At 42.9% G+C, this 27,992-nt stretch overlaps 1 protein-coding gene across 7 annotated transcripts in view; it reads right to left on the bottom strand.

The window, feature by feature from the left end:
• The window catches only part of heatr5a (HEAT repeat containing 5a), a 187,825-nt gene that overhangs the window by 53,708 nt on the left and 106,125 nt on the right, over positions 1-27,992 (bottom strand). For all 7 annotated transcript variants that reach the window (XR_011982490.1, XM_072698932.1, XM_072698927.1 and 4 more), the window contains exons 13-17: positions 19,031-19,130; positions 11,413-11,522; positions 8,939-9,102; positions 8,331-8,497; positions 4,104-4,209 (exon numbers count right to left, since the gene is read on the bottom strand). Coding sequence is in view for 6 of the 7 variants with exons in the window: in XM_072698932.1 (XP_072555033.1) it covers positions 4,104-4,209; positions 8,331-8,497; positions 8,939-9,102; positions 11,413-11,522; positions 19,031-19,130 (647 nt within the window). In the remaining variant the exon portion in view is untranslated. The remainder of the gene's footprint in view (positions 1-4,103; positions 4,210-8,330; positions 8,498-8,938; positions 9,103-11,412; positions 11,523-19,030; positions 19,131-27,992) is intronic.

Here is a 27,992-nt window from a genome sequence, read left to right as displayed (position 1 = left end):
AAATGTTTCCTATAGCTGCTGTTTCCTTCCTTTGATTCCACTCAGCGCTGCTGCTTCATGTTTGAGGTGATCTATCTCAAAATTTAAACAGTTCCAAGCAGTGCCTCTGCAAAGTTTGAAAAAGAAATAATCACACAGTTTTTGAGTTATTGTCTTGACAGATCAAATGTAAAAACTGCCCATTTTTTGCTATCACTATGTGTTGCTGTTTTTTGAGATGATCCATCTCAAAATGTAATCAGTCTAAATGTCTCACACATACAATGCCTTTGCAGAGTTTGAAAAAGATCTGTCATACAGTTTTTAAATTATTTTCTTACATACCAAAGTATTTGGGGTGGACCGGTGCTACAGTGCCTATAAAAAGTATTCGCCCCCTTCGATGTTTTACCCTTTTATTGCTTTTATAAATCAATCATGATCAACATAATTTGGCTTTTTTGACAAAAAAAAGACAAAAAACCCCTTTAATGTCAAAGTGAAAACTGATTTAATGACAATTAAAAAATAATGACAATTAAATAAAAATCTGTTTCATAAAATAAGTGATTGCACCCCCTTTAAAGTGACTGACCTAATTCAACGGAGGTCCAGCCAATTGATGCTAGTAGTCTCACAATTAGTGGAATGGAGATCACCTGAGTGCAGTGACTGTGTGTCAAGTGATTGTAGTATAAAGACACCTGTGCTTGGAAGGCCCATTCACTGGTTAATCAGTATTCCTGGCTACTATTACACTATGAAGACAAAAGAACACTCCAAGCAAATCAGAGAAAAGGTTACTGAAAAGTATGTCAGGGGCTGGATACAAAAAAAATTCAAAGACACTGAACATCCCCTGGAGTTCAGTTAAATCCATCATCAAGAAAAGGAAGGAATATGGCACATGTGTAATCCAATAGAGAATTTGTGGCTGGACCTGAAAAGAACTGTTCACACCCAATCCCTACCCAACTTGATAGAGCTTGAACAGTTTTGCAAGGAAGAATGGCGTAAAATTGCAGTGTCCAGATGTGCAAGCCTGATTGAGACCTATCCACACAGACTCCGTGCTGTGATTGCGGCCAAAGGTGCATCTACTAAATACTGTCTTAAAGGGGGTGAATATTTATGCAATCAGTTATTTTATGTTACATATTTTTATTTAATTATCATTTTGTAGAAATCAGTTTTCACTTTGACATTACAGGGGTTTTTGTAATTTTTTTTGTCCAAAAAGCCAAAGCAGATCATTACTGATTTATAAAAGGATGAATTAACATCCAAGGGTAGAGCTGGGCGATATGGCCTAAAAATAAAATTCCGATTTTAATCGATTTTTCCCCTCCCATACTCAAAATCAAACTACAGATGACAAAAATGGTTCAAAACAAGTTTTAACTTTATTTAGCTTTTTTTTACTTTAGGGTTAAAGTGCAATCTGACAAGCCATAAAAGATGCTTTTAAGTGAGATGGCAGCCCATAGACCACGCCATTGTAAACAATTTTAGAAACTTGTAAAAACTTTTAGAAAGCTTTCTCTATAGCTTATTTTCAAACTGGCAACAACACAATACGCCCTCAAACTTATAAATAAAAGTAATAAGTAATATTGTAATAATAATAGAAAAAAAACACAATTTTATCATGTCAGCTTGGTATTAAGTAAATACTTTATGCCATTGGGCTTGAAAGAAAGAAAAGAAAGCTTTTGAAAAATTGCCAGTGTTAAGAAAAATGAGGCACGTACTTCGGGTCTAAAACTTTTAGCATGTTAATGAATCCCAGCTTTTCCACAGTATGAATGGGCACCATGTCTTTTGCACTATACATCGCGACAGCTTTTGCTATCGTCTTCCATCGTGCCCGATTCTTATCATATGGCACATAGTTCGAAAATGTGTCAGGGACGGTTGCTTGCTTAACTTTGTTTGTTGTGCTGGTGCTGCGGCTATTTTCATTTCGCTGGGAGCGGCACTTCTCCCACTCCGCTGCGTGCCTCTGCTTTACATGCTGGAATAAATTAGTTGCGCTGCTTCCTTTGGTTGCAACAGTTTTTAAAGTCTTTGCAACGAGGACTTGTTTGGTCTGTGTCCGACCTCGCAAAACCGAACCAATTCCATATTACAGATGTAGCAACAGTTTTCTTGGGCACAAGCGCCAGCTTTTCCCCTGTCATTGGCCCAATCCCAAACCGGTCCCTACACACTCCGCCTCACCACTCCGCCTTCGTTTGCGCGTTCCCGAGACCCGTCGCCATGTTGAAGTGTGTCTCAAAGCAGCAAGGGCTAAGGGGGAGTGGTCGATTATGCCCTCCTTTAGCGAGTCGGCAACGATGGTGGCTCGCGCGATTTCACTACCACTTCCATATCCCATAATTCCTACCGCACAGGAAACAGAACAGCGCGATAATTTAATAATTGGATTTTAACAGCACAGTGAAATACACATAGAAAGTGTTACATGTTATAATTCATCGCTGCAGAAAAAACATTAGGAAAGCAGTTATTTATAGCTGGTCAGTACAGATAGATTTTATCGTGATCCGATTACGAGAGATTTTGTGTACTTTTCAAACTAGAAACCACGCGAAGAAACATTCGTACGCAAACTCGATCAACATCACACCAGCAATAACAATTTATGTTTCATATTTGCCTGTTTTTTCCTCTACATATCTGGATCTGGTATTTGGTACAGAAGTAATGCGTAATGTTTTATGCGTGTAAACTAAGTTAGCTATGGTAGAAATTGTACAATCGTCAATACATACTTAAAATTGCTCAGTGCAATAAGACGACGTAGCCGTCGTCTTCTCGCATTAGATAAACTGTGCTTTTTTAAAATAACTGATATGTCATTAAAGAAAATACAATACAGCTTCTTGATGGATCCACTTCGTCAAATCACTACGTAATGCATTTCCTCTTTCCGGTAAAGAAGACTGTAAAAAGGCGCTGCGAGGGCAAGTCTGTCTCAAATCTTTCTTGTGACAATTTCCTTCAGTTTAAGTGTATAGGGCGTGTTGTGAGGGTGACTCGGCGGGAGTGTGACTCGAAATGAAGGCGGAGTGTCGAGTGTATAGTTTGGGATTGGGCCTAAGTCATGTTGTTAGTGAATCTGCTACAGTGTTTGGGTGCGCCGCGCTAATTTACCCGTGAAGAATGGTGCGTCGCATTAGTTCCGCTTTTGGCACTCGTGTGTAAAAAAAGTAATAAAATTTTCATGAAAACACATCGTCCTGAACTGTAAATTCGAATTAATCGATTAAATCGATTTATCGCCCAGCTCTATCCAAGGGGGTGAATACTTTTTATAGGCAAAACCATATATATTCCCCAAAGTCCAAGGAGTACAAATCTGTTTAATGTTTGTAACACAAGCTATGAAGGTTCATTACCAAGCAGGAAATAGGGGCAAAGACTGAAGCTGAGATAATCATGGAACTGGCCCATAAGCATAGCTGTCAAGTCTCCCGTTTTGGCCGGGAAACTACCGTATTTTACCCCTCTTTCCCGCCGTCCTTCCGTATTAGTATTTTCCCGTAAATCTCCCGTATTATAATATCATAAAAAACTGAACTGCCTGTAGCCTCGCGAGAACTGCCACCTGCAGTAGTCTGCAGGTCATTTACAACATTAACCAGGTCACAAATGCGGAGGTTAAAATGGCAATGCTGTGTGCGAAAAACAACGTTACGTTCACCTTCTGTGACGACTTCAACAAGGATACAAAGTCTGCAACAAATCTGTATAAGTCATTAGTGAATGCCAAAGTGCCACAGGAGTGAACATGGGAAATTAAAAGAAAATGTGTAATGAAAATAAAATGTAAATGACAAGTGGTTATTTTAGATTTCTTGTACACCTGTCTTAAAATGTAAGGGATACTGGAGCTTGGTTGGGGTGGTGGGATGGCTCGCGGTGGGTGCCGGAAAATTTCCCTTATTTTCAAATCCAAAACTTGACAGGTATGCCCATAAGGGCTCCTTAAAACCTCTCTTTAGTAGAACCAAAACTACAAGCCGCAAAATGATTTGAAACATAATTTACAAGTTGTAAATATGAAGGGTAAGCAGAGAAGGGGGGAATAAGAGAAAGGCAGCAAGAGGCAGGCAGGTTACCTTCAGGCCACAGCACAGAGCAGATACCATGTGAATGCGTGCATTCTGCTGACGAGATGCCTTCAGCTGTTTGAGGGACTCCGAGAACTGATCCAGAATCTGGGTGCTGAAAGAAACAGCAGAGCAATATCAAAGCCATATACTGTCCAATTAGTCTTTAATTTTTAAATGATGGAGAACTAGATTTGGTGCTGTCGGAAAAGACAGCATTGTGATCCCTGGACAGTCCTGTCACCTGCTCCGCCCATCTAATCCGTAGTCCTCACACACTCACCAACCAGTACAATTTCTCGAAGTACTGGATGGATTACCTGAAATGTAAAAGTTAATTAATATGTATTTACCTGATTACTCCTAGTCCTTGTGATTTGTAGGTCTGAAGGTATACTTATTAATTTATTGCACATTTAATTTACATGATGACAATTTACAGAATCTTTCCACTTGTATTCCTTTGTGTATGCTTTAATGTCCATGTTTGAAAATCTCATTTTTATTATGTTTAAATATTAATATTCTATTGATTTCTTTTTTGCACTATGACCATACCTTTCTGTGAAATAATAGTGAAGACTGTAACAGATACACTAATAATCTGTAGGGCTTTATAGCTATCTACTTATATTTTTTCCCCAAGCAGACGATACACAATCATGTGAAAAAATTAATACAATACATTTTTTTTTCTTAAGAAATGTCATCATATAAATATTAAATAATCTTTCAAATTATATCTGTATAGATAAAAGTGATGTAATTGCATCACCTATGTAAAAACAAGAAAATTCACTTATTTAACAAAAGAAATGAACCCTCTGATACAATGAAGAATTCATAGTGGATTCTATGATGGTGAGCTGGCCAGGTCCTGCTGCAGCAAAGCAGCCCCAAACCATGACATTTCCACCCCTATGTTTCAGAGTTGGTATGAGGTTCTTTTACGCAAAAGTTGTGTTTGGTTTACGCCAAGCATGTCCTCTGTTACTGTGTCCAAATAATCCAGTTTTAGATTCATCTGTCCAAAGCATGTTGTTCCAAAAGTCCCGTGATGACATTTTACTATTGTTAGAGACTTCTTTCAGCATCTGGTGCTCTGCTGTTGGGCTTAACTTGCTAGGATGGCCTGACCTGGCCAAATTTGCAGTTGTGTTAAATATTCTCCACTTGTAAATTATTTTCCAAATTCCATTAAGATATTTTTATATCCCTTCCCAGACTCATATGCACGTACAATCTTCTCTCTGAAGGCCTCAGAGAGCTCTTTGGATCACACCATGGTAATACCTCTCACTTCAACAATAAAGAGTAAATGTCTGTGGCACACCTGAATCTAATTGTAGACATTTGAAATATTAATGATGTGAGTGGAAACTAGCATCTTAATTCTAATACAGCGCACAATACCGACTGGTCGGAGAGCTGGTTGTAAGTCTGGGTGGTCATTAAACAGGTGTAACACTAAACCAATAAACCACAAAAAAAAATTAGCAGAAGCTAACAATAACCACTAACCTCTAACTTGTATTAAATGAATTTAGCTACAGTTTCATTATGTCTCTGATACCCTTATAACACACCTAGAGAGCTAAAATTTTAACCTGTTTAACACGTAAGTACCATCTGTCAACTTGAGTGATTACCAGGCAATATTTAGGACTATCAAGCAGTCTCCAGAATAAATCTGCATTGAAATTTTTTGTATGACATTCCATTTCTGAGATAAAAGCTTTTGTCAGAACTGAACACTGTACTTGGTAATAACCTATATATGCATAAATCTCTGAGACCCTATATATTCCAAATTTATTCTCCTGTATTTTAATGGTGAAAAACTACTGGGACGTGAAGAGGGTGAAAACTCTAATAGCAAAGGTAACTATAAATGTGCTTTGTTGCTTTGACAATATTTTGGATTTTGTTGTGTGATTGTGTGGGAATATAATACAGAACAGTAATGTAAAACTGTGCAGTCTAATAATTAAAATAAAAGGAAATTTCATTTAAAAAAATAAACAAATACCTGATATGCAAATATATAAATGGAAACTATTACGTCTTTTCCACTAGTGCTGCACTGGTGCTCAGTGGAAGCTGGTTCTCAGGTGGTGCTTAAGTGGCATCATTTATAACAGACAGTGAGTACACAGATAATGATGGGCATGTAACATTTATGAGTTTATAATTGCAACAATTTTCTGGAAGAAACTGTACATTTTCTGGAAAAATTCCACGGGTGCCAATAATTTTGGCCATAACTGTAAGTTAGCATGAGTGGAAACATTTTTTTAATCATGAAACATGAACTAGCTAGATTACAAAGCATTTCTAATTATTTTATTAATATGTATAAGTAATTACTTGCTGAATTTTGCTGTGGAGATTTTGCAGATGTACCGAAGACGTCACCCCCGATATCCAACAAAGCCATTGATTAATCATAATAGCCCCTGGATTCAATCGTACGCAGTTCCCCCAAAACTTCAGTTTCACCAGAGTCATTAGATTACATACGTCCCCATCTCAAGCATATCATTGGGAGGGGAAGAACAGAGTTTCAATTATGTAAGGAAATTCAGAAAGGATGGAGCATGACTACCAACACTGAATACACAATAGTGGGACACTTTTAAACCGTTTTCAATCTGGGCCACATTGTGAGAGATCATTTTTGTGGTTGTGGTAGTCTTTTTTTAAATGTTATTTTATTTTGTTAATAATTTGCTTCATACATGCAGCTTGCTTTTTGCAGCTCTACTTTAACATCTGCATGCTTTTAGCAAACACTAAAAACAACACATCATCAAACACGGGAGATCACAAATGTGGCTCTGCTGAAGTTGACAGCGTATTGTAGTCCTCCCCCCACATAAACACAAACATAACAACTGCACAGGTTCACAGATTCAGACTGACTATTGTGCTGGAGTCAATCTGTCAAGCACAGCACCAGGTATACAGAACTGGAAAAGAGCGGAATCCATTGCAAATTAAGCAGAAGTTCAGCACTATCACCCGCATTGCAGTGGTGGAAAAGCAATATTAAAATTCCAATTCATGTTGACTGAAGAATTAAATCACATCAATCAGCCTTTTCATAATCTCATAGTTTTTCCTCACTGTGTTGTTGTGTTTGGCTAACTAGAGACACACACATTCATCAATCAAACTATCAATCTTGACTAGCATTGCAAATTTTGATTTTAAGAAATAACCGAGGTCATTCGGGACACCATCTAAAAATACAAAACGAACAAAACATTTAGTTTTTCAATATGGGATGATTGAATCATACATGTGACAGTTGCAAACACTGACCCTCACATGTATAAAGACACTAAACTGCATGATTAAACTGATATGACAATAGATACATAAACGTGAAATTGACTTTTGTGCAATAAAAAACTGAACAAATATGAGCATTCTTATTCACAGTTTATATGCAGGATTAGCTACAATCAATAAGAACAATATTTACAAACTAATGTATTTTCCACCTGTTGATACTAATACCTTAATCACAAATGTCCAGGTACAGGTCCAAATCTTCACCCACATGATGTGCCAGCGGCATTTGGAAAGGATTGGCCAAATAAGTTTTCATTTATCATGTTGACAAGATCAAGTCCCCAACCTGCCCCTATCTGCCATCACTATGCACTGCTGCTTCAGTTTTGGGGCTGTCTCAAAATCTAGTCGGCTCCAGATCAGGATCAAAATGCCTCTGCAAAGTTTGATCAAGATCCATGAAGATATTTATGGTTTTTGGATTATCATCAAATGTCAAAACTGACCTTTTTTGCTATCACTATGCAGCACTGTTTCAATTTTGGGACGATCTGTCTCAAAATGTAAAACAGCTTTAGTTCCTCAACCATACTATGATTGGGAAAAGTTTGAAAAGGATCCATCAAAGGATTTTTGACTTATCACTTTGCATACCAAAGCATCTGTGGCAGGGGCAGAGTACAGAGTAAAACCATATATATTCCCCAAAGTCCAGGGAATACAATTAGAGCCTGCAGGAGCACAGCTGGAGTGCAATTTGCCATCCTGATCACAGTAAAGATAAATCCTAGTCTGATCAATAAAATTATAGAAAAAGTTAACACAAGCATAAAAACTTGAAAATTGCTCAAATGAATCTAGAACATTTTTTAAGAACAAAAACTGTTTTCCTTAAAGATGATAAGTTTTACAGAACCATGTCCAGAATGAAAAGAGTACCTTTGGGCACCAGCCATGTGGGGAAAAAGGAGCCCGAAAAGATGCACCGTCGCCTGACTGAGGCGGCACAACGGGGGTAATGGCAGGGGGACATCCAGGGGCTGCTGGTGGATGGTGAAGGGGTCATGCTCCAGGCTGCCTGCTCCAGCACCACTGCCACTGTGTAGCTGGGGGCAAGACACAGCAAATCATGGAGACAGCACACCTATCCAGTTAACCACTCATAGAAAAAGTATCAGCATCAATTAAACATGTTAGAAATATCTGATCTAATTTCACAAGCTATATGCAACATGTGTCAGTCAATGGATGATCCATGCTGGTTAGATAACCCCTACTACAACAGCAAACAGGATATCAAAAGTCACAAATGATGGTGCCATGGTGAGGCACTTTGTGAAAGACCAAGTTCTTGGTGTATTTCCAGCATCTTTTGCATGATGAACTGAAACTGACAGAGCCCATTTCGCCATTGTATCCCATGGAAAAATGTCCATGGGGGAGAAATCATCTGGTACTAGTTATATATCTTCCACAGTTATAAACTGCCTGAGAGAGCGGATCATGGCAGACGGGTGGTGAGCGAGTTAGGAACAGCCAAGAAACACCTGCTCCTCTATGAAGAGATGGTCAGTGTCAGATGTGGCCAGGCCCAGCAGGGGTGCGTCGCTGGCGTGACAGAATGACAGCAGCAGCGTTAGCCCTGTGCACGCTGGGCTCTCTAAGCTGGTCAGGTCACTCAGCAGCTGCTTCACCAAAATGCCGAAGCTCTCTGAGAATGGAGCAGAAAGTCAGTGCTGCATGCAGCCAGGAAGACAGGGCACCAGTGAGAGCTGTCTGTCCATCCATCAACCGCATATCTGGCAGGGTTGCAGGGCGGTGTGGAGCCTGTCCCAGGCAGGACAGGGCGAGGGGGACAGTGGGAGCAAACAGGAGGAAACAGCCATAACAAAGCATATAAAAAAACACAGAACATGAAATAACAGTGCATAGCAACTCTAAGCTTTTATTCTTCTAATAAATGTGCTGAGTAAACTGTAGTTAATAGTCATACCCATGTATTTGTAAATTCTAACAAGGGTGAGAATTTGAGCAAACCCACTGTTGCTTAAACCCCAGATGGGCTCTGTTACAGCCAATCAGACATTAAAGATGCTCCTTAGCGTGCACACAGGTCCAACACATTCAGACCATGACAGAAGTCTTAACCCACAGTGTTTACATGGTGTTCCAAAAGCCAAAGCACCATGTCTGCAAACTGGAATTCTGCTAAAACTGGAAAGGCAAATAATTTTTACTCACTTTATTACCAACATCCTAGCCCTATACTAAGTTCACATGATACACAAGGCTAGTTAAAAGTTGTAAAAGGTTAAACATTTTTAGCAGCTAGTGAATTATAGCTTATGCATGCAAGCAAACTTTTAGCTCAAGAACTTTGCTAAATTGATACACTGTTTAATTATTCACTTAATAAAAGAAAAATACTTCACATATTAGGCCTAATATGCACTACACTGTACTTAAGAGGATGATGATTCTGCCTGCTCTTCGGCAACTACGTTGTGAAGGGCATTTCATGGAAATGATGGGACCTGAATTAAATAGAAAGGCATGTGTAAAAACTATGAAGCTGGAAAGTGCACAAAGAATTTTGTGTGGGAAGCAAGATACAGTTAAAAGCTAATGAAAGGTAATCTGATCACATTGAAGCAAAAAACTAAAAACCAGCCCGAGGTATTCTGGAGCACGATTTAACTTTTTTTAAAAAGTTTAATTTATCCACATGATTTTGATACGGTCTGTTTCAACTTGGGATTGAATATATTTCTTGACAGTACTAATGCAGTCAGGCTGTCTAATCTAGGCTAACTTAATGCCCAAATCCAAATGAATTTTTGGCTGACAGTCCTATAGACAGCTGACAAAAATTAAACAGCCATAACTAATTTAGGACAGGCTAGTGAAAAGCCCCCCTTTCACTATTTTTGGACTTGACTTTTTCAATAAAGCACAATGAATTAATATGTATAGGTAATGACACAAGATTTTTAAAATGCTTGTTAAATATGTGCATATAAACACAGTAAATTAATACTTATCTCTGAACTCCCGCTACAACCATGCAAGCTATAACCATGCAAAATGTATTTAGAAAAACAGGAGGTACAGGCCTGTGCAGCAGTAAAGTAGCTTTAAAGCTGAAGTCAAGCCTCTGTTATGACTTAGCAAATGACCCGCTGTCTTTCTGAGCCAATGCCACATAATCACTTTAAGGAAAAGGAGATACACTGAAATGCTGTCTGAAACAAACCCACTGTTAGTTTATCATGATAGTTTTTATACTTGCAATGTCATGATCATTTTTCATTTGGATCCTTTTCTTCAATTATAGAGTAATAAAAGAACAGAGAGGATAATGATCAGGAAGCCCCCCCCAGGGATCTGGTCAGAAAAACCGAATGCAAAGCTGTTGGTTTTACAGCAGAAGCTTCTGGCAAACACAGAGGATGAAACTCTACCCAGAGTCATGGCTTCTTTCTGGTACTAACTGCACCTATAACATAAATGACTGTGATCACTTAGCAGTGAAAATGCAGAAAGATGCTACACCAGGGGTGGGCAATTTTATCCGGAAAGGTTTTTGACATAAACTTTAGGTCAACTGTTCCAACCCAGGTGAGAGGTCTGTTCAGCCAATCAGTCCTCTAATTAGTAATCTAATTAGGGAGTTATAGCAAAAACCCTTGTACACACCGGCTCTTGCGGATAAGACTGCCCACCCCTGTGCTAGACCATAATGGTATAGTGGTTCAGCAGAAAACACTGTCATTTAACACATACGGGATCATGTGGCCTAAATGCAGAGCCCACTCTGCTCTCCCTGCAGCATGTGGGTTTCCCTCCACACTCCAAAGATAAGCAATGAAGAAAACCAGTCTCTTTGAAAACATAAAGGTGTGTGCATGTGTGCTGTGATGGGCTGGCATCCCATCCAGGGTATCCCCCTGCCCTGTGCTCTGAGTCGACGCATCCCACTAAACATAGCAGCTTTAAGTGAAGCACACACAGCCACTCTTACCTTCATAGCTTTTAGGAGGGAAAAGAGACAGGACCTCATAGATCCTCAGTCTGAACACAACTGAGGAATTCTTTACTTGGGTACCATAGCACTTAATCAGAGCTGGGAGCCTGGAATAAGAGATGAAATATACAAAATGACAGGACAATCAACATGACATCACAATAGATTTTGTCACATGATGTGCCAAAATTAGACAGGCTGTGTGAAAATATTGGAATATCTCTCCATGTTAGCTGAAACACAAGATGAGTGTTGCAGTAGTACCCTTCAGAAAGGTACTTTTCTGTTCCACTGAAAAATCTAGCCATTTTACTGTAGATGTGTCACCTAGCCCATAAAGTACTGTAGTAGAAAGGGGGTTGTTGGAAACCACAGTGTCGTATTCCACAAAAGCTCATAGCTGTGATATGTAATGGCCAATTCATACTTCAGTTTTCCATGCGTGCTTTTGAGCTGCGGATGGTTGTCTGCGAGGCAGCTTGTGTTGATACTACATCTGACTATGGATGCGGATGGTCGCAGACCAGGGACCACCCCCCCCCACCCTCGCTTGGTGAATTTAATCTCCACTGTTAAATGCTGGAACAGTGATGCTTTTAAAAATACAATACACCTTGTATACTGTCTGGAGAGTATGAAAAATTAGATATGTGTGTACTTCCAACCCTCCTTATATTGCTGAACACCATAAATACTACTACAATTATTCTTTCTCTACACGTTCATCATTGCCTGCTGATCTGTGAAAGTCGGTGCTGCCACCTACTGGAAACATATAGCCAATTATCTTGCATTTGAGGAATTGCCACTAGAGAATGAATTGGCTTAAACTCTCAAACTGCACCTATTAATTTGTTACGCATTCCACTTACATGCCAGTTTGCACCATCTATCCCCACCAGCCTTGGTGGAGTCCAGCACCTCCTAGGAACAAGTCTTACTTAATGCTGGCAAATGTGAACCAAACTCTCACTCCAGTTATACAGTGACCTAATGGCCTATAACAACAGACCCTGCATCCAAAACTCCCAATTCACCCCCCACAGGATCCCCTGAGGGACACAACATTCCCAAATCCACATACCACATGCAGACTGGTTGGGCAAACTAACATGAACCCTCCAGGATCCTTGTGATAATGCAGAGCCAGTCCAGCATTCTACGAGCAGGACAGAATCCACATTGTTCCTTCTGGATCTGAGGTTCGGCCAACGGATGGGTCCTCTTCTCCAATACCCCAAGATAGACCTTCTCAGGGAGGCTAAGGAGTGTGATCCCCCTGAAGTTTGAACACATCCTCCAGTCCCATTCCTTAAAATTTCAGACAACCTGCTAATCCAAAGACACTATCCCCAACCTCCACACAATGCTGAAGAGGTGTGTCATCCAAGACAGTCCAACAACATAAAGAGCTTTCAGGAACTCAGTGGGAATCTCATCCACCCCTGAAGCCTTACCATTGAAGAGTTTTTTGACTACTTTGGTGACCTTAGCCCTAGTGTGAGTCTTCCAACTCTGCTTATTCCACGAAAGGATGTCAGTGGGAGGAGGTCTTCAAAGTACTCCTTACTACCTGACTAAATCCTCATTTACATCCCTTTACAGCAGTTTACATCCCTGCTGTAAACTGCTTCCCTCTTCTTAGTCTTCTTACAGTTTGCCAGAGTCTTTTTGAGGGTGACTGAAAGTTATTTTTCAAGGCCTCATCAAACTGCCCAGACCTGAGTTTTTGCTTATGCAACAGTCAAAGCCACATTCCGCTTAGCCTGGTGGTACCACTGATGTCCACCAATGGCTTCAGGGATTGCTACCGCGACGGCCACAGCACTGCACAGCTGCCTCAGCAATGGAGATTCAGAACATCACCCATTCAGGCTCAATGTCTCCAGCCTTCCTCATGAGGCAAGAGAAGCTCTGCCTGGGGTTGCGAGTTGAAGATCTCCTGAAAAGAGATCTCTGCCAGATGCTCCCAGCACACCCTCACTATGTGTTTGGGTCTATCAGGTCTATCCAGCATTTTCACGTGCCATCTGATCCAAAGCACCACCAGGTAGTGATCAGTTGAGAGCTCAACTCCTCTCTTCATCTGAGTGTCTACAACATGGATGTAGATCCGATAAGACAATTACAAAATTGATCATCAAGCTGTGGCCTAGGGTACTTTGTGCCAGGTGCATTTGTGCCGTAACAACAGACCGTGCATCCCAAACTCCCAAAGCGCCCCACCACAGGACCCCCTGTGGGACATGACATTTCCAAATCCACAAACCACATGTAGACTGGTTGGGCAAACTCCCATGAACCCTCCAGGGTCCTTGTGAGACCCTGTCATTCAAACATGATGTTAGCACAAACTGTGGTTAGCACAGATGTAGTTCAAATAACAGAAGTTCAATAACAAAGCACCACTAGGGTTCAGATTGGGCAAGCCGTTCCTCCCAATCACATCCCTTCTGGTTTCATTGTCGTTACCTAAGTGAGCATTAAAGCTCCCTAGTGGAACAATAGAATACCCCAGGAGAGCCTCTGGAGGATGCGCCATCCAGCACCCCAACCAAGGTCTCCAAGAGACACAACTTCATGTCTCCTGACTTAAAGTTGAAGAGAGGCGACTGTCTTGCTCACTGGGGTGAATTTGCAGTTGCCTATCTGGGAAACTATGAGTTCACCTACACTTGCCCAACACCTCTCACCAAGGCGAATTTCACTATGGAATAGAGTTCAGCCCCTTTCCATGAGTTTGGATCCACAGCCTACACCGTACATTGAGGTGAGCTTGACTATATCTAGATGGTATCTCTCTACAGTTGTGGCCAAAAGTTTTGAGAATGACACAAGTATTGGTTTTCACAAGATTTGCTGCTTCAGTGTTTGTAGATGTTTTTGTCAGATGTTTCTATGGTATACTGGAGTATAATAACAAGCATTTCATATTTGTCAAAGGCTTTTATTGACAATTATGCAAAGAGCCAATATTTGAAGTGTTGGCCTTTCTTTTTCCAAGTCCTCTGCAATTCGCCCTAGCATGCTGTCAATCAACTTCTGGGCCAAATCCTGACTGACGGTAACCCATTCTTGCATAATCAATGCTTTGAGTTTGTCAGTATTTGTGGGTTTTTGTTTGTCCACCTGCCTCTTGAGGATTGACAACAAGTTCTCAATGGGATTAAGGTCTGCGGAGTTTCCTGGCCATGGACCCAGAATGTCAATGTTTTGTTCCCTGAGTCACTCAGTTATCACTTTTGCCTTATGGCATGGTGCTCCAAGATGCTGGAAAAGGCATTGTTCATCACCAAACTGTTCTTGGATGGTTGGAAGAAGTTGCTCTCGGAGGATGTTTTGGTACCATTCTTTATTCATGGCTGTGTTCTTAGGCAAAATTGTGAGAAGCAAGCCCACAAATGAATGGTCTCAGGATGCTTTACTGTTGGCAAGAGACAGGACTGGTGGCAGCGCTCACCTTTTCGTGTCTTTTTTCCGGATGCCCCAAACAATCGGAAAGTGGATTCAGCAGAGAGAATAACCCCAGTCCTCAGCAGTCCAATCTTTGTACCTTTTGCAGAATATCAGTCAGTCCCTGATGTTTTTCTTGGAGAGAAGTGGCTTCTTTGCTGCCCATCTTGACACCAGGCCATCCTCCAAAAGTCTTTGCTTCACTGTGCGTGCAGATGCATTCACACCTGCCTGCTGCCATTCCTGAGCAAGCTCTGCACTGGTGGTGCCCCCATCCCACAGTTGAATCAACTTTAGGAGATGGTCCTGGTGCTTGCTGGACTTTTTTGGATGCCCTGAAGTCTTCTTCAGAACACTTGAACCTCTCTCCTTGAAGTTCCTGATGATCCAATAAATGGTTGATTTAGGTGCAATCTTATAGCAGCAATATCTTTGCCCGTGAAGCCCTTTTTCTGCAAAGCAATGATGACTACATGTGTTTCCTTGCAGGTAATCATGGTTAACAGAGGAAGAACAATGATTAATAGGAGCATCACCCTCCTTTTAAAGCATCCAGTCTGCTACTCCAGTTCAATCAGCATGAAAGAGTGATCTTGAGCCTTGTCCTTGTAAACACTGTCAAACACTGTGTTAACGAGAGAATCACTTAAATGATGTCAGCAGGTCCTTGTGTGGCAGGGCTGAAATACAGTGGAAATGGGTTTTGGGGATTAAGCTCATTTTCATGACTGCAATTAATTGCAATTCATCTGATCACTCTTCAAAACATTCTGGAGTATATGCAAATTGCTATCATAAAAACCGAGAGAGCAGACTTTGTGAAAACCAACACTTGTGTCACTCTCAAAACTTTTGGCCATGACTAAACCTCCCGCACCAGCTCAGGCTCCTTTTCCACCAGAGAGGTGACATTCCATGTCCTTAAAGCCAGTTTTGGTGCCCAACAATTGGTCTTCTGAGGCCCCTAAAGTTAACCGCCACCCAACGTACAATGCAGTGGACCCCCATGGTTCACCCTGTAAGTGGCAGGTCCTATATAAGTCATATATAAGCTAAAATGATGAATAGAGTAGTAGGTTAGGGTGGTATCTAATTTTCATCCCGTCCAAACTTGGTATTTTGGTATATGGTATTTTAAAAAGCAATACTATTTCTGTATTTTGAAATGTTGCCCCAAGATACAGCTTTGCCGGAAGGAAACACTGTACCGTATTAGTTCTACTAATAAATACATTTTGGGTTTGGAAACATGAATATAATGTCTTTAAGTGCAAATACGCAAGGCAAATGTGTGGTGACCATGATATAAGTGGGCTAATGCACTGCAAGCCATGCATTACACATTTTTAAACTTGTTTCAGGCTGTCCTCCCCCACATCCATGCATTTAAAACAAATAATGCATGGCTTTTCATGCATTAACCCTTACTTATATTACAGTTGACCATTCTGCATCATGACTCAATGTTCAAACTTAAGCAAAAGTAAAGATACCATACTAAAATGTTACTCAAGTAAAAATCATTCAGTAAAATACTACTGAAGTAAAAGGAATAAATACCTGGTTTAAAAACTACTTAAGTATCAAAAGTAAAAAGTACTACACATTAAAATCTATTCATCTTACAAAATGCAACCTAAATTCACTCAACACAGGTTTGAATATGGCATTGTGAGTTACAGTGCAATACAATAAGGAAGTTGCAAAGGAATATTTCTTTTTATTGAGAAAATAGGCTGTTTGTGGGTACCGTGAACACAGCTGAAGGGAATTTGTTGGAGGTGAAACTTGCCGAGCTTGCCGGTGAAGATTAGTTTCAATTAGTTTGCAGTTTCGATAGGCCTGGCGGGGTCGACATAAAAAATTCAATGGAAATTTTGGAGGATGTCATGCATGTTTACAGCAGCCTCTTATGTGAGATCTCACAGTGATCTTTGTATCTCGTGTTTTTCATAGCTTTTTGCTGTGCTCTGCTCACAAACTCACTTTGTTTGCCAAGGGCAGCAAAAAATTTTATGTGGTTTTTCCAGGTCACGGAAGGCCTGACCTCTGTAATGCGGAAGGGTCGACAGTATTCATATTTTTTTACATGTGTAAAAATGTATATTCTATTAATTTCTCATTTGCACTATGACCAACATTTTCCATGACATAACAGCAAGAAATCACAGATATATTAATGATATAAATGGAACCCTGGAGGAGCCACAGTGTTTTTGTGGGCACAATACACACTACCATTCAAAACTTTAGGATCACTTAGAAATTTCCTTGCTTTTGAAAAGACCAAGTATTTTGTCCATTAAAATAACATCAGATTAATCAGCAATACTGCATAGACTTTGCTAATGTTGTAAATGACTATGATAGCCAGAAACTGCTGTTTTTTAATGGACTATCTACATAGCTGTACGGAGGCCTATTATCAGCAACAATTAGTCCTGTGTTCCAGTGGAATGTTCCGTTTGCTAATTCAAGTTTATTATTGTAAACAGTTTTGATCATGAGACAACCCATTTGCAATTATGTTAGCACACATGAAAATTGTTGTGCTGATTTAAGAAGCAACAAAACTGCCTACTTTGGACTAGTTGAGTATCTGGAGCATCAGCAATTAAAAATATTGATTAAAAGCTCAAAATGGTCAGAAACAAAGAACTTTCTTCACAAACTCATCAGTCTATTCTTCTTCTGAAAAATGAAGGCTATTCCATGCAAGAAATTGCCAGGAAACTGAAGATCTCTTACAATGCTGCGTACTATTCTCTTCACAGAACAGCGCAAATTGGATCTAACCACAACAGAAAGAGAAGAGGGAGGTCCCAGTGTACAACTGAGTGAGATGATAAATACAGTATATTAGTGTGTGTACTTTGAGAAACAGATGCCTCATAGGTCTTCAACTGGCAGCTTCATTAAATAGTACCTACAAAAGATAAGTCTCAACATCAACAGTGAAGAGGCAACTCCAGGATGCTGGCATTCTAAGCAGAATTGCAAAGAAAAGAATAGCCAATGAAAAGGAAAGACTGAGATGGGCAAATGAACACAGAAACTGGACAAAGGAAGACTGGAAACAAGTGCTATGGATAGATAATTCTAAGTTGCTAGTAAGCTGAGGTGTTCGGATCACAAAGAACAACATTTGTGACACGCAGATCAAATGAAAACACGCTAGAGTGCTTGATGACATCTGTCAAGCACGGTGGAGGTAATGTGATGGTTTGTGGCTGCTTCGGTGATGATTACTGATATCTAGAATGCCTGAAACAATATTGTTTATATTAATATACCTTATATTGTATCTTAAAACGAGTAAAATTGCTTCCTGGTTTAAACAACACGACACATTTGGTCATGACACACAGACTCCACAGCACAATTCACAGCTAAAATCAAACTGTTCAGTAAGCATCACACAAAGTGGAGGCAAAATAAGTACTTTTTTTCTTTTCTTTTCAAAATATTATTGAACGGCTCACAGGTTTAAAATATTGTAATATTTTGTTGCAAGGACTGGTTTGTATTTACAGTTGTAAATGCTACCTTTTATTTTCCCAAATATTTCTGAGGGAACCTTCAACAGTTTCTAAAGCATAAACTAGTTAATCTGAAGGACTGTTAAGGCTTCCCTTCATGTATAAACTAATGCATTATACATATCTACAAAGATACTAAGAGCACTAAGAGAAGGGCAGACTAACTTCTCTGGGGACCCAAGGCTGTCATAGGTAGGGGGCGGCTAAGTGGGCCAATTGATGGATTTTTTGGAGCCAATAAAGAAACAAGAGGTAACTAATAATGATGTAACATTAATAATATGCTGATCAAAGTGATGGGTACCAGTGTTAAACCTATGAATCAGGGTGGGGATGGGAGTGATTTCAGTAAAATTTGCCAATAGGGACATGTGGGTATAGCACTGGTAGATTGATCAGCCAGATTTTTATTATAATTATCGATAATTATTAATATATTAATTATTCTGTTAAAAAAAATCATATGTATTCCCAAAAGTCCGGGAAATACAATAACATCATCTCCAAGTAGTAAACATTATTTAAAAATAATATTGCATTGTGTTTGGTACTTTGTTTCAATTTAAGCTTATGGAAGTTACATTCAGTTCAATTACACAATTTTTGCCAGTGTTACAACTCACTGAGTCAGCAGAGCAATGGCACAGGTCAAGGGGGCAAGGAGGCGACCAATGACCTCATCATTCATAAGGTCCCTGCAGTGAAGGAAGAAGCTCTTCATGGCTGTTGAGAGATAAATACAAGGGGGCACTTTGTAAGGCACTACCTACAGAAATGTACATATCTGATCACAGACTAAGATGTTTCCTACAAAATGGAAACCAGAAAGGAGGTGTTGGAAATGACAACAAAATATTCCCCAGACAGCCCCATCACTTGCTCCGCCCATCTAATCCGTACTCCTCCCACATTCACCAACCTGTACAATTTCTAAAATTACTGGATAGATCACCTGGAAATGTGAAAGCTAATAAATGTGTGTTTACCTGAATGCTGAGCATATGCGGATCTGGGGGGTGGCAAGGGCTGGCCGTGGCCACGCTAGACTGAAACCTTGCCACCCCATTGGCCATCCCGGCCATATTTCAATTTTTCTGGTTAAATCAGACTTAAAAATAATTTTATTATGTAAGTGTTTCACTGTGTAACTCATAGTGGTGCAGAGCTAATCATGTGCTCTCAGAACAGTAGTAATGCAGAAGTTTGGGGATCTTGTACTTAGTGTAAGTTTGTTGCCTTAAATGCAAGGAATTAATATATTAAATCTGTATTTGAAAACTCCAGCACTGTCTTTTTTTTTTTTTATTGCCACCACCACCCCCCCTCTTCGGAGGACAACTTTATTTTACATTACATTCAAGAGCAAAGATTGTGGCTGCTCCGAACTCACCAGTACCGTGGAAAAAGGAAAAAAAAAAGAAAAACAGGGGGGGATACAGAAACAACAAGCGTAACAATAACAGGCATCAATCAACATGGGGAGAGAGAGAAAAAAAAAAAAAAAAAGGTATACAGAAATAATAACACTAATAATGTAGGTGGGATGGATATAGTATAGGGGAATACAGAATACAAACAACCATAAGAAACATAACACTCGTCAAACAACAAGAATTATAACAACATCAGTGATAATAATAATAATTAATAATGTGTCAAATCGGTATTATATATATGTAACATACACACACATGATCGTACCGTTATATATGTATATTTCAATTCCTAAAACTATAGGAATAATAATAATGATATTGATCGCTCAACCATTCTTGTATGCATGTGCAAGTGTAGGTGTGACCTGATTTGTCATTGGATGTGCTGGCATTTAATGCCGTCAGGGGAGGCGGCAGCACCTCCCCCCCCCCCCCCCGGCCCAAGGCGAAGGCAGGAGAACCAGGCAAGCGAGGCCACCCTACCGCCCCCCCAGCACAAGGGCCCACAGCCACGCATCCCAGAGACAACCACCCGCCCAACCCGAGAGGGAGCCCGCGAGGGACTAAGGGGGCACCAACCCCCGCACTGGGAGGCCCGCAGAGGGAGGATGGGCGGCGAGCCCCCCAGCCCCACCCACAACCCCCCCACCGAGGCAGGCGGGTCCAGGGCCGAAGGGCCCCACCAACCGGGACCCCCCCCCCCCCCCCCACACCGGAGGAGCCCCAGCCCCCCCAGCCCGTCCCCCGGCAGGACGGGCCGCCGCCCACCGCAGCGAACCGGCACGCCTCCCCCCCAACACTGCAGGATGATCCAAGGGGGGCCCATACAAAGATTCCCCCCCCACCACCCGGGAGCGGACCCGCGGCGACCGGGGAGCGGCAGACCCTCCGCCCAGCCCAGACCGAACCCCCCAATCCGCCTAGCAGGGCCCAGAGCGTCCCAAGATTCCCCGGATTGCCCGCCAGGGCCCCACCACGGTGCGGCAGAGCCAAGCACCACCCGGCCCGCAGCCCAAGAGAGGAGGCCGCCCACACCCGCCAGAGCCGCCCGAACCCCCCCATGATGGGTCTGCCACCCGGCGGCCCACCCCACCCGCGCAGGGCCAGAGACAGAGAGTTAGGGGGGGCCCCTCAGCCCCCATCCCCTCCCCGACCCATGTTGTTTGTGAAGTGTGCATGTACATGTGTGAGAGAGTTGTGTGTTTACTGTATGTCTACAATGCATTAAAATTAGTGGGTGCAGTTCGGGTATGAGGGCCCCACCACTGGCAGATGGCAGAGTCCCCCATCCCCCTCCCCGCACCCCCAAGGCCCTAATGTAATATGGACTGTGTATATGACTAAGGTGCAAAAAGTGGGCGAGCAGTTGAGGCATGGGCACCCCACCACTGGCAGACCATTTCTAGGGTTTACAAAGAATGGGCAGTATGCGGCAGTTCCGTGGGCGAAAATGCCTTGTTGATGCTAGAGGTCAGAGGAGAATGGGCCGACTGATTCAAGCTGATAGAAGAGCAACTTTGACTGAAATAACCACTCGTTACAACCGAGGTATGCAGCAAAGCATTTGTGAAGCCACAACACGCACAACCTTGAGGCGGATGGGCTACAACAGCAGAAGACCCCACCGGGTACCACTCATCTCCACTACAAATAGGAAAAAGAGGCTACAATTTGCACGAGCTCACCAAAATTGGACAGTTGAAGACTGGAAAAATGTTGCCTGGTCTGATGAGTCTCGATTTCTGTTGAGACATTCAAATGGTAGAGTCAGAATTTGGCGTAAACAGAATGAGAACATGGATCCATCATGCCTTGTTACCACTGTGCAGGCTGGTGGTGGTGGTGTAATGGTGTGGGGGATGTTTTCTTGGCACACTTAGTGCCAATTGGGCATCGTTTAAATGCCACGGCCTACCTGAGCATTGTTTCTGACATTGTCCATCCCTTTATGACCACCATGTACCCATCCTCTGATGGCTACTTCCAGCAGGATAATGCACCATGTCACAAAGCTCGAATCATTTCAAATTGGCTTCTTGAACATGACAGTGAGTTCACTGTACTACAATGGCCCCCACAGTCACCAGATCTCAACCCAATAGAGCATCTTTGGGATGTGGTGGAACGGGAGCTTCGTGCCCTGGATGTGCACCCAACAAATCTCCATCAACTGCAAGATGCTATCCTATCAATATGGGCCAACATTTCTAAAGAATGCTTTCAGCACCTTGTTGAATCAATGCCACGTAGAATTAAGGCAGTTCTGAAGGCGAAAGGGGGTCAAACACCGTATTAGTATGGTGTTCCTAATAATCCTTTAGGTGAGTGTTTGTATATTTAGATTTATGTGCCACCCCAAAATGACCTCTGGTCCAACCCTGGCCACCTCATGAAAATGTTCTGCCTCCGCCATTGGCTCCGAGTGATACGTAGGTCCGAAATTACACTTAATTTATTGCACATTCCACTAGTATGCCAATGTGCACAATATATATATTTTTTTTTTTTAATATTCCGTCCTCCACCCCCCCTCTGCGGAGGACTACTTTATTTGTATTTATTTATTTTTTATTTTTATTTACTTCCTCGAAAGAGGGAGGGGGGGGGGAAACAAAGGAGAAGAAGGGGGAAAGAGAGAGAGGGAAAAAAAAATGAGAAAAGAAAAAAAACAAAACAGATAATCTGCTTCCATGTCTGCTGAAAAGAGAAAGACAACATACAACATCTGTACTAATCACAACGACCATCAAACGTTAAATGTTGTTGAACAGCACACACAACCAGCATTACAACACATGCCAGAAGCAACAGCCGATCAAGACAGTGTGTGTCCGTGAGCACGTGTCCGTGAGCACCTGTGTGCACAGCTGTGTGTGTCAGCGCGCTGGTGTTCCTAAGGTTTCTCCATGTAAATGTCTAGTAGTGTGTGTGCGGAGCCACAGCCCCGCCCACCCAGGACATGAAGCCGACACGGAGGAGACCCGGGCCCCAGACATCCAGAGGCCCCCCAGGGCACAGGAACCCCAGGAGGACCACCGCAGAGTCAATTGCAGCCCCCACCCAGAAAAGGGCAGAGGAGCGCTCCGGATGGGGGCCATCCGGCAGCCACATCGCAGGAGCACGAGGTCCAAGGGCCCCCCCACCCCCCAGCCGGGGCCCGACAGAGCCGGAAGGACCAGGCCCCGACAGGCAACCGCCGAGAGTGAGCCAGCACACACCAGAGCATCCAGCCCCGGACATCGAGAACCACCAACGCATCGGCAGCTGGGGCCTCATCCACCGGCAGTGAGTGTGGCGGGGGGCAATTGAGCCTGAGATGTTATTTCAGGTGGAGTCTAAGACCCAACCTGACACATGCGTATAGACAAACAGCCGTACACATGCGTATAGACAAACAGGCGTACACATACAGGCATACGTTCCCACCCTCATGCACACATAAACAAATATTCACCCATTCGCCCAACATGAAGACACACAGAAATGAACGTCGTATACACACTCACACTCCCCATATATACTCTATACTCTGAGATCCAGGCACCACCACCCCCAGAGGGGCAATCCGCCACCAGACCCCGGAGATGGATCCCTTTTTTTCCTCTGGCGTGGGGACAAGACCACCCCGGACCGCGCAGCAGCCGAGAAGCCCACCAGCCCAGACCCCGACCAGACGGCCAGCTCTTCTCAGCCCCCAGCTCCAGATGGCGAACAGAGAACGGGGGTGTGAAAAGACCCCATGCTTCTCTCCGCCCGCTCAAATGTGGTGTTGGCGCGTGTTTTTCTAAAGTGCTTTAAAACAGGGGAAGGACATGGTGCTAACTACTCTCTGCCAATCAGCAGCTGCTGTTAGCTCGGTCCCTCCCCAGAACCCTCAGTGTCTATGTGCAACTTAAAATTGAGAAGTGGGCACTGGCACCAGAGGTAAGGCTGAATGAACAGACCGCCCTCTGGACGCCATTCCGTGTGCCCACCCCCAAGGCCCTAAATGTATGTGTCATGAGAGAGTAAGTAATGAGAGTAATGAAAGTTGTGATGTGTGATTGAGACACAGGTGGTCACGGGGGGACAGAGGAGGAATACCTCCCCTGCATCCCAGCGAGGCACCTGCACCTCAAAGCCCTACATGTGTTTTGGGGTGACGAAGCGGGAGGAGGGAAGCATTTAGGGATGGGGAGGAAAGGATCGGGGGGGAGGCAAAGTACCCCACCTCTGGAGCCAGCTCCCCCGCTGACCGCCATAAGAACCCCCGTTCCACGAAATCCACCCAGGGCGGGGGGGGCCCAGGCCCATCCAGTCCGAGGCCCAGAGCAGCGGCACCACCAGGCACCACAGATCCCGGGGCAGCCAACCAGACCCCACCACAGAGGGAAAAACTACACCCACCCCACCATTCAGTCAACTCCCAAACTACATAAGACAATAGACACTCAGGTTGGGTCCATTCTCCTTCTCTATTGGATTCCCCCCCATCCCCGCAGAGTGGATACCCCTAAGGCAGGGACCACCTGCGGACAGATGGTAACAACCTCCCTGCCAGCTAAAGAGGCCCCCAGCCCCTCCGACGCGCCGAAGGCCCCCGCGCCGGGGCCGGGCCCCAGTGCACGCGCCAACCCACACCCCGGTGACACACCCACCAGGACCCAAGCCCCCCCAGCCCAGCCGGAACCCCAGCCCGGAGGCAGAGCGCCCCCAGAACCCCAAGCCCACCCCGGACCCACCCAGGAGCAGCACGTCCGCCGGCACAGGCTACCCCAGCAGCGCTGCATGCAGCCGCCAGAAAGACGCCACCCAAGAGCCACCAAAGCCCCATCCAGGCCAGGACCACAGTCCCAGCGCCGAACCCCCTCAGAAACCACCCCCCCCCCCCCCCTAGGGAACCCCCAGACGCCCCAAGCCCATATGCCCCCCCCCACACCAACAACAAAGACCGAAGTGGGACAAACCTGCGACCCCCCACCGCCACTAGGTGATGGAGCTGGTCAAAGGAGCCCAGAGAGATCAGGTCTAATGTGGCGGCAGAAGCTGTATCAAGACTAATATGGTCCAGCAAACTCTCTCTATATTGGTTGATATTAAGGTTATTTTTATTTTTACAGTTCATGAGGACAGTCTTAGCAATGCATAAAGCGGTGAAAGCCATGTGGGTTGTGTTAATCTCTGTAGTGACACTATCTAGGTCGCCCAACAAGCAGACTGAAGGAGAGTCTGCAATGGTACATTTCAGACACTTTGATAAGTCCTCACAAATCCTGCGCCAGAACATCTGAGCAGGTGGACAGAACCAAAGAGCATGGATGTAATTGTCAGGTGTATCCCCTTGACAGTGTGAGCAGTTGTTAGAAGACGTAAAACCCATCCTGAACATCCGATGCCCTGTATAGTGCACTCTATGCAGGATTTTGTATTGTATTAATTGTAAACTGGGGCTTCTAATCAGTTCAAAGGTTTTTAAACATGTCTTAGACCAGAAATTGTGGTCCCAGCTGATTGATAAATCTGCCTCCCATTTTGCAATAGGGAGGGATATTGATTCATCCATTTTCGAAAGTGTCCTGTATATTTTAGACAGTAATTTGGGGGTTTTGAGATTAAGGAATTCTGCCACACTTGGTGGTATTTGTAATTTGATTTGATTACACTTGAATTTCCTTTTTACTATAGATTTAACTTGTTGATATTCTAAAAATCTATTCTTGTTAATCCCATATCTTTTAACTAATAGGTCAAAGGGGATAAAGTCTATTTCTTCGAATATATGTTCCAAGTATTTAATACCTTTACAACTCCAATCCGGGAAATTTATCATATTATTGTTTAGTAGTATGTCAGGGTTGTTCCAGATGGGAAATCTGCCAGCCTAGGTAAAACATTAATACCTAAATATTTAATATCCCCAGATTGCAGTGGAGTGGGGGAAGAGTTCTGAAAGGAGCAGTTAATTGGAAGAACTGTAGATTATAACCAGTTTATTGAATAATCTGAGACTCTTGAGAAAGAGTTTATTAATGTAATTACCTGAGAGAGAGTGGTTTGTGAATGCTGGAGAAAGAGTAACACATCAACCGCATAAAGACTGACCTTACTGTATGTTCTACATTCTTGCATTTAATGCCTTTAATCACTATAGCCTATGTAATTGCTGCTGCTAGTGGTTCAATAAAAATTGCAAACAGTGAGGGGGAGAGAGGGCATCCTTGCCTGGTGCCCCTCTTGAGACAGAAGCTGGAGGATGTTTGGTCATTTGTCCTAACACATGCTGTTGGGGAACTATATAATATTTTTAACCATTTTATGAAAGAGGTTCCAAAATCAAATTTGTGTAATGCTGCAAATAAAAAAATCCAGTTAACTCTATCAAATGCTTTTTCTGCATCTAGAGACAATATTGTAATTTGAAGGTTTTTATTGCACGAATAGTCTATCAGATTAAGTAATCTAGTAGTATGTACCCCTACTAGAAGGGTTGAAGGGTTGAAGGGTTGTGCTAATATTTTTAACCTCTTCTCTCTGGAGCCAGCTCCATGCACATTCCATGAGACAAGCCTTAGTGTGTCCATAGGTGTGTGTGTAGCTAATATTGCACGTGTAACTGAGTGAGATATGAGCGAGCGTGTGAGAAGAAAAATATAACGGGTTCTTATCTGGGATGTCATTAATATAACCAGGGAGTGATGTTAGGGTCGCGGTAGAGCTGCCCGTCCACGTAGAACCAGTCCACGGCGATGACAGCTCGGGAGCCCTTCTGAATGGAGCTGCGTCGGATTGGGAACAGAACTTTGTGTCGCTTCAGGATCTCTTTGGGGAACTGGTCGTTTACGCCAAAGTCCGTTCCTTTCAGCTCCCTGCCGCAACTCTTCACCTGCTGCTTCTGCTTTAAATATCCGAATTTATCCACGATAGGACGCGGTCTCAGGGCACCAGGCCTCTTAGCTCCCAGCCGATGGACTCTTTCGAAGCAGATGTTTTCCACAGTGTCCTCCGGAAGCTTCAGGTGGGTCTTGATAAATGTTTTAACAGTAACTTCTGCGTCTTCTTCAGCAGATTCCAGGATGCCTGAAAACACCAGGTTCTCTCTCATGCTACGGGCTTGGAGATCGATGACAGTCTCTTTTATTTATTTATTTTCTTCATTTAGATGAGCCACATTCTCAGTTAGAGACTTAACGGAGTCCCGTAGTGAGGCATTTTCAGCAGCGAGTGTTTCCACCTGTTGCTGGCTGAATTCCAAAGACTCCCTCGGGGATTTGAATTCCTGATGTAAAATCTCTAAAAATCGCTATGGAGAGAACGCCATGCATCGCGAAGTTCGTAGTCACTCATGTATTGCTTAACTATATTTATGGATTCCCAATTGCGCTGAGCAGCTGTACTGAGCCTGTCCATTTCTTTATTTAGTGCGAAGTTGAGGTCACCCCCAAGAACAAGTGCGCTATCTAGGTGTTCAGAGAGTGCGGTAAAGAAAACGTGGAAGAATGAAGGGTTGTCAACATTTGGACCATATATACTAACAATACATAACTTTTTATTAAGTATAGATAATTTAATGATTATAAATCTACCCTCTGGATCTATAATTGTGTTGAGCACTGTGAAATTAACATTTTCATGTATTAAAATTGCTACCCCCCTTTGCCTAGAGTTATAACAGCCTGAGAACACATTAGGAAACTCAGGTGTTTTAAGTTCATCTGTAGCTGTGGCAGGGCTATGAGTCTCTTGTAATAAAACAACAACTGCCTGTAGTTTTTTAAGCTGGCTAAATATTTTTAACCTCTTCTCTCTGGAGCCAGCTCCATGCACATTCCATGAGACAAGCCTTAGTGTGTCCATAGGTGTGTGTGTAGCTAATATTGCACGTGTAACTGAGTGAGATATGAGCGAGCGTGTGAGAAGAAAAATATAACGGGTTCTTTTATCTGGGATGTCATTAATATAACCAGGGAGTGATGTTAGGGTCGCGGTAGAGCTGCCCGTCCACGTAGAACCGGTCCACGGCGATGACAGCTCGGGAGCCCTTCTGAATGGAGCTGCGTCGGATTGGGAACAGAACTTTGTGTCGCTTCAGGATCTCTTTGGGGAACTGGTCGTTTACGCCAAAGTCCGTTCCTTTCAGCTCCCTGCCGCAACTCTTCACCTGCTGCTTCTG

Source organism: Paramormyrops kingsleyae, chromosome 14 (assembly GCF_048594095.1).
Source record: "Paramormyrops kingsleyae isolate MSU_618 chromosome 14, PKINGS_0.4, whole genome shotgun sequence".
NCBI classification, from domain to species: domain Eukaryota; kingdom Metazoa; phylum Chordata; class Actinopteri; order Osteoglossiformes; family Mormyridae; genus Paramormyrops; species Paramormyrops kingsleyae.
Note: the sequence above shows the minus strand (reverse complement) of the source record. Positions and strands in the feature narration are given on the sequence as shown.